The sequence below is a fragment of the Amphibalanus amphitrite genome, unplaced genomic scaffold, assembly GCF_019059575.1.
Source record: "Amphibalanus amphitrite isolate SeventyFive unplaced genomic scaffold, NRLGWU_Aamphi_draft 000337F_arrow, whole genome shotgun sequence".
Lineage (NCBI taxonomy): Eukaryota > Metazoa > Arthropoda > Thecostraca > Balanomorpha > Balanidae > Amphibalanus > Amphibalanus amphitrite.
The window spans coordinates 382,635-398,195 of record NW_024881832.1 but is presented as its reverse complement, the minus strand read 5'-3'; the positions used below and the strand labels follow the sequence as shown (position 1 = coordinate 398,195).

General features: G+C 48.7%; 1 protein-coding gene across 1 annotated transcript in view; it reads right to left on the bottom strand.

Moving 5' to 3' along the window:
- Positions 1–414: 414 nt before the first annotated feature.
- The window catches only part of LOC122388866 (glutamate receptor ionotropic, kainate 2-like), a 29,844-nt gene continuing 14,697 nt past the window's right edge, over positions 415–15,561 (bottom strand). The window contains exons 14-19 of the mRNA XM_043380347.1: positions 4,889–5,006; positions 4,641–4,720; positions 2,505–2,730; positions 2,045–2,209; positions 1,693–1,793; positions 415–1,438 (exon numbers count right to left, since the gene is read on the bottom strand). Coding sequence (XP_043236282.1) covers positions 1,178–1,438; positions 1,693–1,793; positions 2,045–2,209; positions 2,505–2,730; positions 4,641–4,720; positions 4,889–5,006 — 951 coding nt within the window. The 3' untranslated portion in view covers positions 415–1,177. The remainder of the gene's footprint in view (positions 1,439–1,692; positions 1,794–2,044; positions 2,210–2,504; positions 2,731–4,640; positions 4,721–4,888; positions 5,007–15,561) is intronic.

Below are 15,561 nucleotides of genomic sequence, written 5' to 3'. Positions count from 1 at the left end.
CTGTGTATTAGACCGTCCTCTGGCGTATAATAGACCGTCCTCTGGCGTATGACCGTCCTCTGTGTGTAAAATAGGCCATCCTCTGGTGTGCATAATAGATCATCCTGTGTGTATAGTAGACTGTCCTCTGGTGTATATAATAGACCGTCCTCTGGTGTGCATAGTAGACTGTCCTCTGTTGTGTATATAATAGTCCGTCCTCTGGTGTGTATAGTAGGCTGTCCTCTGGTGCGTATAATAGACCGTCCTCTGGCGTATGACCGTCCTCTGTGTGTAAAATAGACCGTCCTTTGGTGTGTATGAATAGACCGTCCTCTGTGTGTAAAATAGACCGTCCTCTGGTGTGTATCTAATAGGCCGTCCTCTGGTGTGTATAGTAGACTGTCCTCTGTTGTGTATATAATAGACCGTCCTCTATTGTGTATTAGACCGTCCTCTGGTGTGCATCAAACCGTCTCGAGTGCATTAGATCCCCCGGCTGAGATACACATAAGCGAACACCTACTCAATGAAAGAGGGATCTTAGTAAGTAATATTCGGCTGCAAACTATATGTTCATTGAAACTAACGTGCTTCATGATTCGTGTGTTTTATGTATTATGACTTTTAAGTCATACTGTAAATATAATTATCAGTCTCATCACACAAATAATCTAACTCAGTTGACTAATCTGACATGGTTTGTTTGCTCCATAGAAGATCAGTATGATCCCTTTGAACGGCTACTTAGCACTCGGGCAGAGCAAATGCGTTACCAAGCTCCAGTGTCTGACATGAACATTGGACATCACATAAGAAAATTATTTCACTAAGCAGCATCAGTCTCCGTACTAGGCCGCCTCGACTCCTAAGTAACCTGCTCTATTGTTCATCGCGATGCCTCTCGAAAATGGAGGCGAATGTCTTCGGTCTTAGCAGAACGCACTTCCCATAGCAGCCTCCATGAGATCAGCAGAACACAGACATTCTCAGAAAACATTTCACGGCCTCACCAGTCACAACTGCTCGGATGAGATGAGGGCTTCTCAAATGAAGACTACGCGCAGCTTGATGCTTCGTAACTGTTTTGCCCCTGTCCGGCCGGGGTGTACTACGGCCTTCACGGATCTCCCTCACCTCCTCACCACTGTCCTCTCAGTCAGGACTCCTGTCACTGCGTCTCGCTGCGGCAGTAGAGCTAGCCGGCACCCTCCCACACGTCAGGGTGGGCCGCAGACCCCATCGACCGTCGCACCTTCCCTGATCCACCGTTCTCGGCCAGACGCGAGGCGATCACGTCACAGCCGACAGGCGGCGCTGCAGTCGGCGGCGGCGGCACGTAGGTGGCGTTAGTGGCGTGGCAGCGGGCGCAGGAGCGGCGCAGAGCCGGCCGCTGCCGGGGGGCGTGGCAGCGCATCGCGAACCGCAGCTCCGTCGCCATCTCCATGCATATTGATTGCTAAAAATACAGCACAGCGGTCAGACATGAGACAGGGGACAGGAAATGAAACAAAATCATCACTGAGTTTCGTATCTCAATTCTCGGTCAAGATTCGTGACTCAAAATTTGTAGCATGCATGTAGAGATGGAGCTAGTCCGTCTGCGGTGCCAAGGCGCAACGGCCAACACTAAACCGCTGTCACAATTGCCTAGTCTGCCTACGGTAGGTACCCGAAACTGCCCGTAGTCTGTTTCCAGAATCTGACGCTCACCCGGTCTGTCTGCGCGTTTTTCTTGGAGTTCCAGCAGAACTCGAGCACGGCCACGATCATGGCCAGAGCCAGGCCGCAGAGCAGGACGACAAACACACCACCTGGCGGGGGGAGAGGGATGCGGAACTTATCAGACGGCCACCGGGTCCGCCCGGACGCACAAAATGCAGCCCAGCAATTACTTTATTACTTTTTTATGCTCAATATTAATACCATGCACAGACAAAAATGATTACGTTCGGGTGACCTCTGGCCTGACGTAATGATCTCTGACCTAACGTAATTATTTTTGCCTTTGGACGACAGTATGTATGTGACATATATGTGACATGGTACACAACGCGTTTTTTACCGATGTTTTCGATGCCGAGCTCGCTGGCCTTGGAGTCGGACTTTTTCTCGTCTCGATTGCAGACGTCTCCGGTATCTTTCCACCACTTGTTGTAGAGCATCTGGATGACGCCGCTCTCCTGCAGGTCCAGGATCGCCAACGACATACGGTCCCGCCACACAGAGCCTGTTGGAGGAACAGCAATATAACAATGTGCGCACGGTCCCGCCACACAGAGCCTACCAAAGGGACAGGGAAATAGGGACCCGTCACATAGAGCATACGAGTACAGTCCCAGCACACCACCCAGAGCGGGACAGAAATTTAAGATTGAGTATTTGCGGTAACGATAGACGAAACTTGTCGGCAGGACAGCGAAATAAAGTGTTGGCATTTGCCGGCGCTCGGCGGGGCAGCCGCCAGCCAGTGTCGTATTAGGAACTGGGTCCTACACCACACCATCCTCCACTTCCGTCCTCACCTGCCGGTGTCGCGATGCCGTACCCCTTGGAGTCGAGCAGGCCGCCGACCTGTGTGAGGTTGCAGTCGCGCTGCACGATGTAGTCGAGCGTGGTCGACTCCATCAGGTAGGCGTAGTTGCCCTGCCGCACGCGCTGAACGCCCTCCTGGTAGCTGGAGACCAGCACCGAGTGACGCCGGCTCTCCATGAACCGCCACATCTTGCGGTACGTCTCGATCTTCGAGTCCTGTAAGCGCCCGACGGATCACATAAAATTCACAATCAGTCGTTTTTAGCTGGTAAGCTAAATTACCTACTGGATTTTCTCTCCAGAAACAAATGCTCATCGCTTTGCTTAATGCTTATAAAGGAAAACGCTTTCAAAGCCGGCTTTACAAGTTCTTGAAACGGTCTCTAAACTGCGAGAGTTCCACAGCTGGGGGCTCTTGCCAAATTGGAGCTTAAGAGACTTTGGATCTTTTATCCCGCGCCCTGCTGGGGGGGGGGGTGTTTGAACACCCCCCCTTGTGGTTTTTCGCGAATATCTCAAAAACGGCGGCGCGGAGCGCCGCCGTTTTTGGTATACCTTATCATACATCAATTCTACACATGTTGTGAAAATTTCAGACCAAGGTCATTCAAGGTCAGGTCACCAGGTCACTTGAAATGACCTCACCTCATAAAAAGTTTCAATGTCTGTCATAGCTACACCGAGTGACCGATCGCTTTGAAACTTTCAGCGATTGATAAGAGTAACAGTATCTATAAAATGTATATCTCGGAATTTTGATATCGGTGACCTAAGGTCAGGTCAATTTTGCGACCTCCGCATTATAAGTCAATGGGAGAAAATTGAAATGCGCCTCTTTTGGACGAAAGACATTATAAACACTCCCAAACACTGAATTACAAGTGGTTTAGACACACTGAACATGAAAATGGTGTCCGTGACCCTTGTTTATGCCCTGAGGTCATCTTAGGTCACGAATTGTATCTAACAGTTTTTCGCAAATAACTTTTGATAGAGGCATGCTAGAGCGATGAAAACGCCTTGGATGTGTTCAGCTCGACGATACGGATCGACTGATATGCAACATGACCCTTTCCGGTCAGGTCATGACCTTGACCTGAGGTCAAATTTTCAAGTTGACCTTTCAAGGTCAAGTTATAGTTCATTCGATGCGTCTTGACGAGAGGAACACGATGCCGGTAAAAGTAAGCTCGTACAAGGCTTGGGTCAAAAGTTATTGCCGAAAAACTGTTTCCGAAAAAATCGGCTATTTTTGCAGTTTTTGCCCCCTGCAGGCAAAACCGTTGACGTTAGGTCAAATCTGAGAGAATTACTCAGAAAGGGCGTTAATAGGGCTATCGAATGCGCTTTTCCGCGGCGCTGTAGCTCTATTGGTTCCCGAGTTATGCGTTGGCTTCTTGGAAATTTTCGATATTCGACCTGGAAATCGGCGAAATTTTGCCTTCAATGACCTCTGGTGACCTGACCTTTGACCTGACCAAAAAATTGACCGAAGTGATTTCGTCATTATTTTTGACGCTCTTTCGAACGCCGCCTTCCGCGTATCGCTACGTGGCCCAGGAGCCGAGTTACAAGGGGGGGTGTTCAAACACCCCCCCCCCCCCAGCAGGGCGTGGAAATCCAGGACCCCCAGCCGGGCGCGGGTTATGTCAATATGAGCTATGATGATCATTTCTCATAAGCTTCATAAGCTTGTAAACGATCCGTTTTTAGTGTAGATACTTCATAGTAAATGGTGGCTATAGGTTGGTCGTTTGGGATGGTCGATGGGGCTGTAATATAAATAATATTCGAAATCAGTTGGGGTACCCCGTCCCTTGGGAGTGCGCTGATTTAAGTGCCGATGAAAGGCATACAGTATGGTTGGTGATATTTGATATTGGACGTTATCGAGGCTCTGACGATTGGACTGAGCGCTTGGCCGATAAATCAAACATAAGCCACTCTGAGCCACTCGAATCAGTGACGCCAGGCCTTCGGCGATCTTCCTATGAATTAAATAATCTGACATATCAATTTCATTGCCTGCTCCATTCACTATGACAACAGGGAGGCGGCCCAGCTAGGGGATAAGTCTATCTCTCCTACACATGTGACCGTATTACCGTAAAGACAATTTCACTCACTCGGAAAAATGTCATCGTCGAGCCGCCCTCTAACGTTCCGTATTCAATCTCCTCTTGGTTGGCAAGGTCAGCTGCACTCTCTGCAGAGAAAAGAGAGGGGGAGAAAGGGAAAGAGTGAGTGATTGGGCGAGTTGTAGTGCCGAGAAATAACTACATCGCAAACACTTGCTTCATAATTCGTATCAATAAGTGTCCTAACTGTGTCTTCACAGTTAGGATATGAAATCCAATAAAATTGTACTTTTTACCGATGTTCGTTGACGTCCGCTCCACGGTGAGGAAGGCCGCCAGGTTGGCCGTGTACGAGGATATAATGATCAGTGTGAAGAACCACCAGATGCTGCCCACGATCCGAGTCGACGCCGCCTGACAACACATCAACACACGTTGGTCAGTACCGTCCTGCACCAGCAGCCTCACACGCTGTCAAAATAGGACGTCTATCCGAAAACCAGCGCCGGCGTGCACCTCTGATCTGGCTCGTGTTTGCCCTGGCCGCGCCGGCAAGCCCCTCTGCTGTCGCTGCCCCGCCCCGTGGGGACACCACGCCTGCCACTTATGTAGAATGGCCAATCAATGACGGTCGGGCGGCGACCCCCGACGGCGGGACGGTTTGTCAGATGATGCGGTCAGAGGAGGCCAGTTTGACCGCGGACCGGGTCAAAGGGGACCAGTCTGACCGTGTACACAGGGTCAGAGGGGACTATTCTGACCGCAGACAGGGTCAGAGGACCAGTCTGACCGCGGACCGGGTCGGAGGACCAGTCTGGCCGCGGACAGGGTCAGAAAGGACCAGTCTGGCCGCGGACCAGGTGAGGGGACCAGTCTGGTCTGCGGTCTGGATCGGAGCCCGTAGCGGTTGTTCCATGCGCGACGCCTGTTTCTAGTGCGCCATATTTATGATGAATTTATATTCTTTTTGGCAAGGCCACAGTCGCAAAAAATAATCACAGTGCCGTCACGCTCCGGTGACTGAGAGCGAATGGGAGCAGCCCAGACCACAGTGGTCCGCGGCTGGTCACTCTGCGAGCTCTCGCGGCAATGGTCACTGACGTCGGTGAGCGATCACAGCCGCAGAAATAAGATAGATTAGCGGCCATCCCAGTCCCGGCCCGACAGCCGGGAGGGGGAGGGACGGCATCATCCACGGATCAATGGGCCAGACGTGACGGGCACGTCAGCACACAGGCACACATACATCACCATGCGATGCGCACACTCACAGAGAAAACAAACATTTACTCTTTCTCTATCGCACACTTAATTACAAATCTGTGCTGGGGATAGCCTCAATCAGTCACCGAACCGAATAGACTGGCAGCAAGTGACGGACACGGGACAGAATGGACGAGACATGGGACGATCATATCGACAATGAGCGGCCCCACAGACACGAAATGGCAGTAACTATGTTATACAGGGTGATCGAAAAAAAGTGTCACCCCCAATTCAAAAGCCATATAACTCGCGATTGGTTGGTCGTACGACTTTGCGCCAGGCAGCATTAGAAAGAGCATACAATTTCCTTTTGAATGTATGTAAATATGCATGGTTTATGCCGCAAACGAAGATGTAGCTATTCAAAAAGTATGTTAAGGACGCAATTTGGCGTGTTCAAAAGTTTGGTTGTGCAAATTTGTACTTTCGACAGAGTTTTTGATCTGACAGCTCACGTGACAGCTCACGTGAGCATTTTTCTTAACTGCTCCATGGTTACCGCTGCATAAAATTGATAATCCGGTAGTGCAGGTTGTCGCAATGTTTCGCTAGTTACCGGCGAATTTGTGAATAATGAGGCCGCATGTTTGCAAGGAAGATCTGATAAGGTCTTCCTTGTCTAAGGTCAGCCGAGAAACGAGTCTAAGGTCAGCTGAGAAACAGTCTGCAGTGAACAACATACACTCCATCATAAGCGTAACTTTATATCTCTTTGTGGGTGCTCAAGCACCCCCAATCCTGAGCTCAGCACCCCCTGCCTTCTTAAAGCACCCCCAGCCTCCTCAAAACATTCCCAGCTGACTCAAGGCCCTCAATAATCAGAATGTCCATCTCCTAGTACTGTAATGAGCCCAGTGAATCATGCAAATACTATGCTTACTCAATTCAGTGACTAAGAGAATATATATTGAATAAATCACCACAAATTAAGATGCATGACATTTGTGTTAACATTACATCTGATATTATCAGGGGCCCGGGAACGATTTTCAAGTTGGGGGGGGGGGGGCGAGCCTAAAATACCTGACATGATGCATATGAAACAGTGGCATAGCCAGGGGTCTAAGGGGACACGTACCCCCTCCCCCCCCCCATCGAGTTCAAAGGGACCCTCGGGTCCGAGAGGCCCTGCGGCGCCATTTGACCGCTGAGGGTTAACGATGGCCATATTTCTACTCAGAAGGGCCCCGTGGGGCTCGTTAGATTACCTCATGGGCCCTAAATAGCCACACTAAGGTCTCCATAAGGGCCCCACGCCGACTTCTGAGGGCCTCTTGCGGCTTTTAAGGACACCTCGGTGATCTCCAAAGGCCCGTTAAGCCTGAAACAGACTCTTTCCGCAGTCAGGATATCGCATGCGAGAGCCTATTCAAATACATGGAAGCAAGCTCGCATCTGAATCGCACGCACCTCCCGCGAGTGATTGATGCGAGAGGAATTACAATGTATTTGAATAGGCTCTCGCATGCGATTTCCTGAACGCGGAAAGAGTCTGCTTCAGCCTTTACTGGCCTCTGAGAGGTCTTACCGGCCTATGAGGGGACAGTTCTAGGGGCATTTCCCACCTGTGATGGTCCCACACTTATTTTTCTGAGGGCCCATAACGGCAACTATGGGGCCCTCGTCGGCGCCTATGAGGGCCCACACCGGTGTCTCTGAGGGTTTCACACCCCCAACTCCGAGTGCCTACACCAGTGCCTATTAAAGCCCTATATCGGCGGCTCTGAGGACCCACCCAACACCTGTGCATCTAAAGGCCACCCACTGATGACTTGAGGGCCCCACAACGGTGACCCTGAGGGCCCCACCGGCGCCTGACAGTACCATGCCGGTCTCTTAGGACCCCGCAGGACTTCTTCTGCCGGCCTAAGCCCTAAGGACCCCTTGCCGGCTTGTAGAGAGTTCGCGTCAGCAGCTCTAAAGGCCCCACACCCGTCTGTAACGGCTCTACACCAGCGTCTATGAGGGCCCGGAGCAACGCCTGTAAGGACCCTCATCGGCGCCTCTGAGAGAATCACACTAGCACCTCTGATCGCCCACACCGGCACCTGCATGGCGGCCCCACACCGGTGCCTCCCTTACCGGCGGCTCTGAGGGCCCTACGCCTGTGATTCTGAGGGTGCCACCGATAACTGAAGGCACCACACAAGCCCTTAGTGTAGCTGAGCTTTAATCCCATACTGATACCGGCCCTCCGAGGGCGCCACGTCAGTGCACTCATTGCCCCACATCCCTCCCTCACACCCGGAGCGGGCAAACTGTGTTATACATACCTATAGCAACCATGGGTGGAGAACCTGCCCCGGCCACCCCGGCCGTGGCCGGGGTAACTTTCAGCCGACCCCGGCGTGGCCGGGGTAACTTTTTCCACTTCTGTAAATCCTAAAAATGTCTCCATACGAAAAAATGCCATCTATAAAAGCGTCTCTCATTATTGTTATCTACCTTGAAAAGTTCTTGAAAATTTACTTTATTTTCATTTTGGAGCTTCTATGTTTTTAAGTCTTTTCATCGCGGAGCCCGACATGTTTCATCAAACAGAAGTAAATCATTTTTAAGGGCCGTTGTCGTAAGATGGCACTGTAATAACATCACAAGACAGGACGAGGGTACCTAATATCAGTGAGATAGAAGGATGAGCTGCTGGGGCTCAAGGCTCCCCCAACTTAACCCGCGCCAGGGTGGTGGCCTTATCGTAACACGTTGAGTCGAGAGGTGGTCTTTTCACGCTCCTTCTAACTCGGCTCCTGGGCTACGAGGCGAGAAGCGGAACGACGTTTGAAAGAGCGACAAACGTGATCAGAGAAATCTGGGCCTCGTTTCATAAAGCGAGTCCGTAACTTACGCGGGTTTTTGGTCTTGTATTGCAAGTGCATGTGAAGCGATGACGATAGTTTGAATCGATGAATTTATTTATCTTGCAAGCAAGAACAGAAGAGAGAAGGGAAAATAAATTTATCGCTTCACGTGCGCTTGCAATACAAGCCCAAAAACCGGCGTAAGTTACGGACTCGCTTTATGAAACGAGGCCCTGGTCATGTTTTAGGCAAGCTCAATAATAAAATCACCATAGATCATCAAAAGCCAAATTTCTCTGATTTTAGCGTTCTCCGACAACTTTTCTCACAGTTCATGAGCATAACGGAGCTTAAACACTGCAAACAAAACATTCGATTACTCGTTTAAGGCTCGGTCGCGAATAATATTTCAGGTGCGAGCTCAAATCAATAAGAGGGTCAAAACGGTCAAATTTGACATTTTGTTTTGTGTGGGAAGGTTGCAACTTCCACGGAATAAGCTTTGCAAAGGGCATGATGGCATTTTTAGCACGATCATCCATCAAATTTGACCTGATGACCTGACCTAGCACTGGGTGACATGCGTCCGAAATTTTAAGGCGTGTTGCAAAATTGTTGTTACAATTACGAAATCTTCCGCACCTGCGTGCAGCAGTTTTCCCTAAAAACGTAGGTACAAACGGCAGACAGACATCCATTATTCTATGCCACAGAATAGGGTTTTTTTGATAACCGTTGACAAATATTTGAGCATCATCGTCTTTCTGACTTTCGGTCGCCGGCCGGGGTAACTTTTTCAAACATTCTCCACCCGTGATAGCAACGATTTTACCACCGTTGTACGTTATGTATTTCTCAAAGTTGACTCAAAATGGTCCAGTACAAAATCTGGCCTGCCAAACTTATGGCCAAGGTCAGGCCCAAACACGTTTTGGGCAATCAGTCTCAGTCCATGACTCCATTCTTCGGCAACTATACGGTGAAAGGCCGATACTGTAGAAACTTGCAATTTGTACCCTTGAACTGACCTTGACCTTGACCTCAAACTTTAAATTAAGTACATGTTTTTAGTAATTCGTGATGAGATCTTTCGATTGGCGTTTGAATTTTCCTAATCGGACCATTAGTTCGGGAGATAACAGGGGGTAAAATTTATCCCCCCAGCCCCGCGCGTTCGGCTGGAGACCCCAGCCCCGCGCGGGTTAATGCATTGAGTGAGCCAAAATTGTTTTACAGTGGCGCTATTAAAACAAGCTCTCGAACCGATTTAACATCATTTCTTGCATGATGCCTGATGGCTACAGTAAAAAAGAACAGCTAAAAAACTACAAAAACTATGGCATGCCTTTCTGAAAGCTATTGAGCACCCCCAATGATTTTTGGAAAACTACACCCATGCACTCCATGTGTAATGTGTGGTGTGTGTCATGTTGAGTTACGATACTCATTGTTCTCGTTCAGCGGTGTCCGATCCCGTTCGGTGAATTTCGTTTCACGTGAAAGCCGCACATTGACTGGTTTTTGAGCCCATGGGGACAATATGATTTGGAATAGAAAACAATCATGAATACATTCAATTGAAAAGAAATTGCCTGCTCTTTCCGATGCTGCCTGGCGCGAAGTCATCCGACCTACCAGTCGCGAGTTATGTAGATTTTAAAGGTATTATCAGGGTTTTTTCCAAAATTTCGGACTTACTCAGTGAAACGTGTAGAAGAAGGTGACTGAAGCCCCAATCCAAAGTCATTCGTCTCAAAATTGCCTAATTTTCCAATGGTGGGCCTCCAAAGTTTTCGCGGCTGCCAGCCGCGTAAACTTGCGAGTACTTGGTGGTCCATCTCTAAACGCCCATAGGGTTTACACTAGCGGAGACTTTTCTAAATATTTCTAGGGAAAATATAATGGATCTAAGGAAAATATAATGGATCTAGGGAAAATATAATGGATTACATGCTCCATTATATTTTCCCAAGACAAAATAGGGAAATATAGCATAGGTCCGTAACACAACGAACACAACCTTCTTCTCATTCTTCTCAGCTTCTCATTCTAGATATCCTGTGGGTTATCAAAATAATTCAAATTAAAAAATTGTGTGTGTTGTGTGCGTTCAAACTAAGCTCATCCCGAGTGTAATTCAAGAATGTCTTAGTTCAAGTAATTAAACTTGAAAGTGATATAGCTCAAGCAATGAAGAAGCTTGGATGGAACTAGTGTTGAATCAAAGTTACCTATCATTTTTAATGCTAAGTGCTGAACGTTACCAATAGGTAATTCGAGACATCCGTTGTAAGATGTATGACGCAGATCAACTTTGATCAAGTGAAGAAAATAGATTTCAGATGAAATAATGTCAATGTTCAAGGCTGAGCGACTGGCAGATTTCGGAGTGAGCACGAGTGGCCTTGAGACATTCTGTTTCTGTAGGTACTCAAAATAAATAAATTATCATGTTGTGTGCTTTGAGGTTAAGTGTTATCAGTGGTGCTTCATGGTTGTGCTTTGTTGTTGGTGTATAGGCATGTTTTGAGCACATTGCAGCATGATATTGGTGGTGTGTAAAGCAACTGATCTCCGCAGACTTTGCACTTACTTGCAAAGCCTGCGGACTGACTTTGCAGACTTTGGCTGACAATGAGCAATGCATTGCTGACTGATATCATTTATTCTGTGTTTGTAGCACAAAGTACAGAAGTGGCACATACATTGTTACTTTGAAAACCTGATGTGAATTTTGATGTAGAAAATTGGTGGCTGACGTTGAGTCCTGACGTATTGTGAGTAGTGTACATCTGGTGCATTGAGCGCAGACTTGAGACCAGTGACGTTTGTATCAGTAGACTGTGTTTGAGTCTACTTATATGGGTAGTCATAAAGCAGGCGTCACACTTCTTTTTGCAACCAAGGAGATGCGCTATACCCAGAGATGCTTTCTCACCAAACCTTACCAAACCAAACCTAACCTACAGCGCCTCTCTTCGTTCGTTCATGGTTGCAAAAAAAAAAAAACAAGTGTGACGCCTGCTATACTACTACCCTTATATGGCCTTGGTTTGAGTGTGGTGACTGAGTAAGCTGGTGTGTATAGCCATGCAATAAGTGTTTTGAAATATATTTTTGGGACAGTATTGAAATGGTGTGTTTTGGCCATCTGGCATGGATGATGGAAAGTCACTAACTCAACTTCAGGAACGCTTCTTCATTATGCTCATCTAAGGCACAATGATCTATTTTCTCTTCGCAAGGATTGATTCCTAATTCACTGTCAATTATAACCTGGGCCAGAAGGTTTCGCTGAGCCACAGGGTTCATACAGATTCATCCACAGTGCTCAGCAGTGTATGTTTTCAGATTTCAACAGACTGTATTTTTTTCTGTATGTACATATGCATCATGCAAGGGTACAACAGATGCGGTATTTGGTAAGCAGTTGGCAGCAAGGTGGTGTTTGTACTTATTGGCAGAACTAGTTGAGCAGGACTAAAACTATCCTAGTTTCTCTCCAGTTTACTCAGATCCGTCTCAACACATTGAACATATTGAAAGCGTTCATCCATGAAATGTCTGCATGTATACTCATTTCCGAGAAGGCACGCTCGTCGCTCATCCATTGCCGAGCAGGCACGTGCGTGCCCATCGCCGGCGCGCATTAGCGCGCGTCCATGGCTGGGGCGCACGCGCGCGGCCATGGCCGGCATGCACGCGCGCGCGCCCATCGTCGGCACGCAAGCGCGCGCCGCGTCCTTACCCGGCGAGCACGCCGCGTCCGTACCCAGCGCGCACCCGCGCGCGTCCACAGCCGGGGCGCACCCAAGCGAGTTCGTACCCGGCACGTACCGGCGCGCACCCGCGCGCGTCCGTACCCGGCCCGCACCTGCGCGCGTCCACTGCCGGCACTGACAGACCCTGACAGACGGGCGTGCTGCCGTCGGCGGTCCTGACAGATGAGCGGCGGGCCCGGCTCCCGCAGCTCCGGCAGCGGGCGGCAGCCATGGTCGGCATACACGCGCGCGCGCCCATCGTCGGCACGCAAGCGCGCGCGCGTCCATAGCCGGCGCGCACCCGTACCTGGCGCGCACCCGCGCGCGTCCGTACCCGGCCCGCACCCGCGCGCGTCCACTGCCGGCACTGACAGACCCTGACAGACGGGCGTGCTGCCGTCGGCGGTCCTGACAGATGAGCGGCGGGCCCGGCTCCCGCAGCTCCGGCAGCGGGCGGCAGCTCCGGTGACTGTTCCGGCAGCTCCGGCAGCGAGCGGCGTCTCCGGTAGCGCTCAGCAGCGGCGCCAAGCAGCAGCAGCGGCTGAGCCAACAGGCGGCCGCGGAGGCAAGCCCCCCCCCCCCTTTGCACATTGTTCGTCCATGGAGATGTCTGCAAGCACGCCCATTGTTGAGAAGGCACGTGCATCCATGGCTGAGCACTGAGCAGGCACGTGCGACCCCTTTGCACATTGTTCATCCATACATATCAATATAATTTACATTATGATTAGTGTGAGTCTTACAAAATCTTAAACTCAGAAATACCACAAGGCAGGCCGCCTGGGTGAGTTGCTAATATGAACATAATGAACATTATACATTAGTGCAGTACCTATAAGCATCCATGCTGTGTGAAGGACTTGGCCCTCACGTTCATTCGTTTGGTGATTGCACATGGTGGCATGTGTACCAATTGTTCTCCCTAACCCTTCTTACAACTTTGACTAGCAAGTAGAAGCTGGCAAAATGCAAGGAGCTTACAAAGCATGCCTATATGTAGATAACTGAGGATGATTCTCTCAATTGAAGCATGATCCGCACTCAGCAGCTTCTTCTGTTCTGTTCCACAAACTAAAACTGAAATGCCTCAATTTTCCTCAAAATATATTCATTTATCACTCATAAACAACAAAAATATACATTAAGTAGGTACCAGGGCAATAAAAAACATACAAGTTACATATTTTTTCATGTACCGTCCTTTCACAGCAGCAATATGTAGAAACGCACCAAGACGTTCACGGAGAGCCCACCCATAACAAACTATAGTTGAAGCCGGGGCTCTGCTGCAGCAGCAGGAGAGACGTACAGGACACAGAGGTCATGTCACAACATCATGTTGTACAACCTGTTGTTCGAAAAAACAGATCAACATAGATCTTGAAAAACTGTAGGTAGCGCTTTCTTCAGTCACTTAGGTAAGCTTTCTCGCAAGACGTTACATTAGATTGACCACTCTTGACAAAATAATCAGATTGAAACTTAGCTCTAGTGCCTGATGCACTTACATTTCAATTTATTGAAATAAAACACTCAAATTTACCCTTGAAAATTGTTGACATTTAAATGATATTAATCAAGATTTGATGATCAGCAAACAAGCTCAAGCTATTCAAATCACACCCAAATCAAAATAATAACTTTGGCAATGTTGATAACTCTTGCTGTCTTATTGAAAAGCAAATCTTCAATTTGTTCATATCCAAATTCAATGCCAAGCACTGAAATCTTGTTGCAAGGCCCTAAAAACAACAGACAAAAACAAAACAGACAAGGCCCGTCTTGTGGAAATCGACAGTGCGGTGCGGCGGCCTTGGCGAAATTTCCCAAGGCTGCTCTTTGTTTACATTTTAGTGATGGGCCAACTTGGCCGCCCAAGTACTTGTTTTGCGTAAGTACAATTTTGTCAATTTTGAAACGGCGATATCTCGCAAATTTTGGTACCGATTTACATTTTATGCATATATTTAGAATCGGCAGAGTCTGGGGAGTTCATTGATTGGAAATTTATGCCGATTCCTTTCAATTTTTAAACCCTGATATTCCCTTTAAGTTAGGGGTGACACTTTTTTCGATCACCCTGTAGTAGGAACTAAAGGTGGAAATGACTAACGTTTTCCAAAATCTTGACTAAATATGACTGACTAATGACTAATGACGATTTTGGTTGACTGACTTTTGACTGACTAATCTGTCGTCTCAAAAAGCTTGACTGACTAATGAATGACTAACGCCATTTTTCTCGATTTTGACTAATATTTGACTAAATTTCGGAATTTACAAGCAAAGCAAGTTTTTTCGCGAATATCTAAACTTCTAGACGTCTGATCGACACTGGAAGAACACCAATCGATCCCAAATTTTATCCCTTATTATTTCATGGCCACCGCGATGCGAAGCGAGCGCAAGATATCTTGTCGGCCACTACGACGCCTGGTTCGGGAGATAACAGGGGGAGGGGGTAAAATTTACCCCCTCCAGCCGAGCGCGTTCGGCCGGCGACCCCAGTGGGGCGCGGGTTAACACTCGCATGTGTGCGGCGTTTGCCAGCGTCTAATGTGTAGCGGGGGGGGGGGTGGACTGAACCCCCCCTGCTGTTCGGCCCCTGATCAAGCTAGAGCTTCGCGGGAAAAAAACGAGCGTGCTGCCCGTGACGAGAGGAAGCCGACGATACCCAATTTTAAGGTCCTAGATCATTGGTTGACATTCCAGGTCAGGTCAATGACCCAAACGTCGGGAAAATCGGGACCTGCTAGAGTTTCGTCGTAAATTGAAGCTGTTATGGGGTTTTTCGGAGTGCTGATCACGAACTTCATGTTAGTTTTGATCACAGATGATGTCTGCATGCATTTAGGCCAGGTCGGGTCAGGTCAGGTCAGGTCGACCAGTAGGCGTCCTGCCGGCTATCCATAGTAGGTGTCAACTACCACTGACGGCGTCGTAACATGTTACAAAGCCACTAAAACTACTTCGTAAATGTTGAAATGGATGCCAAATTCGAAATCAGCCCGAAAAACTACCCTAGAAACATGTAAAATTCGAAAAAGTGAGCCGAGGTCATCCAAGGTCAATGACCTGACCTGACCTTCAGGTGACCTTGACACCCACCGTAATGCGTGGGACGAACATCATTTCAGATGTTTG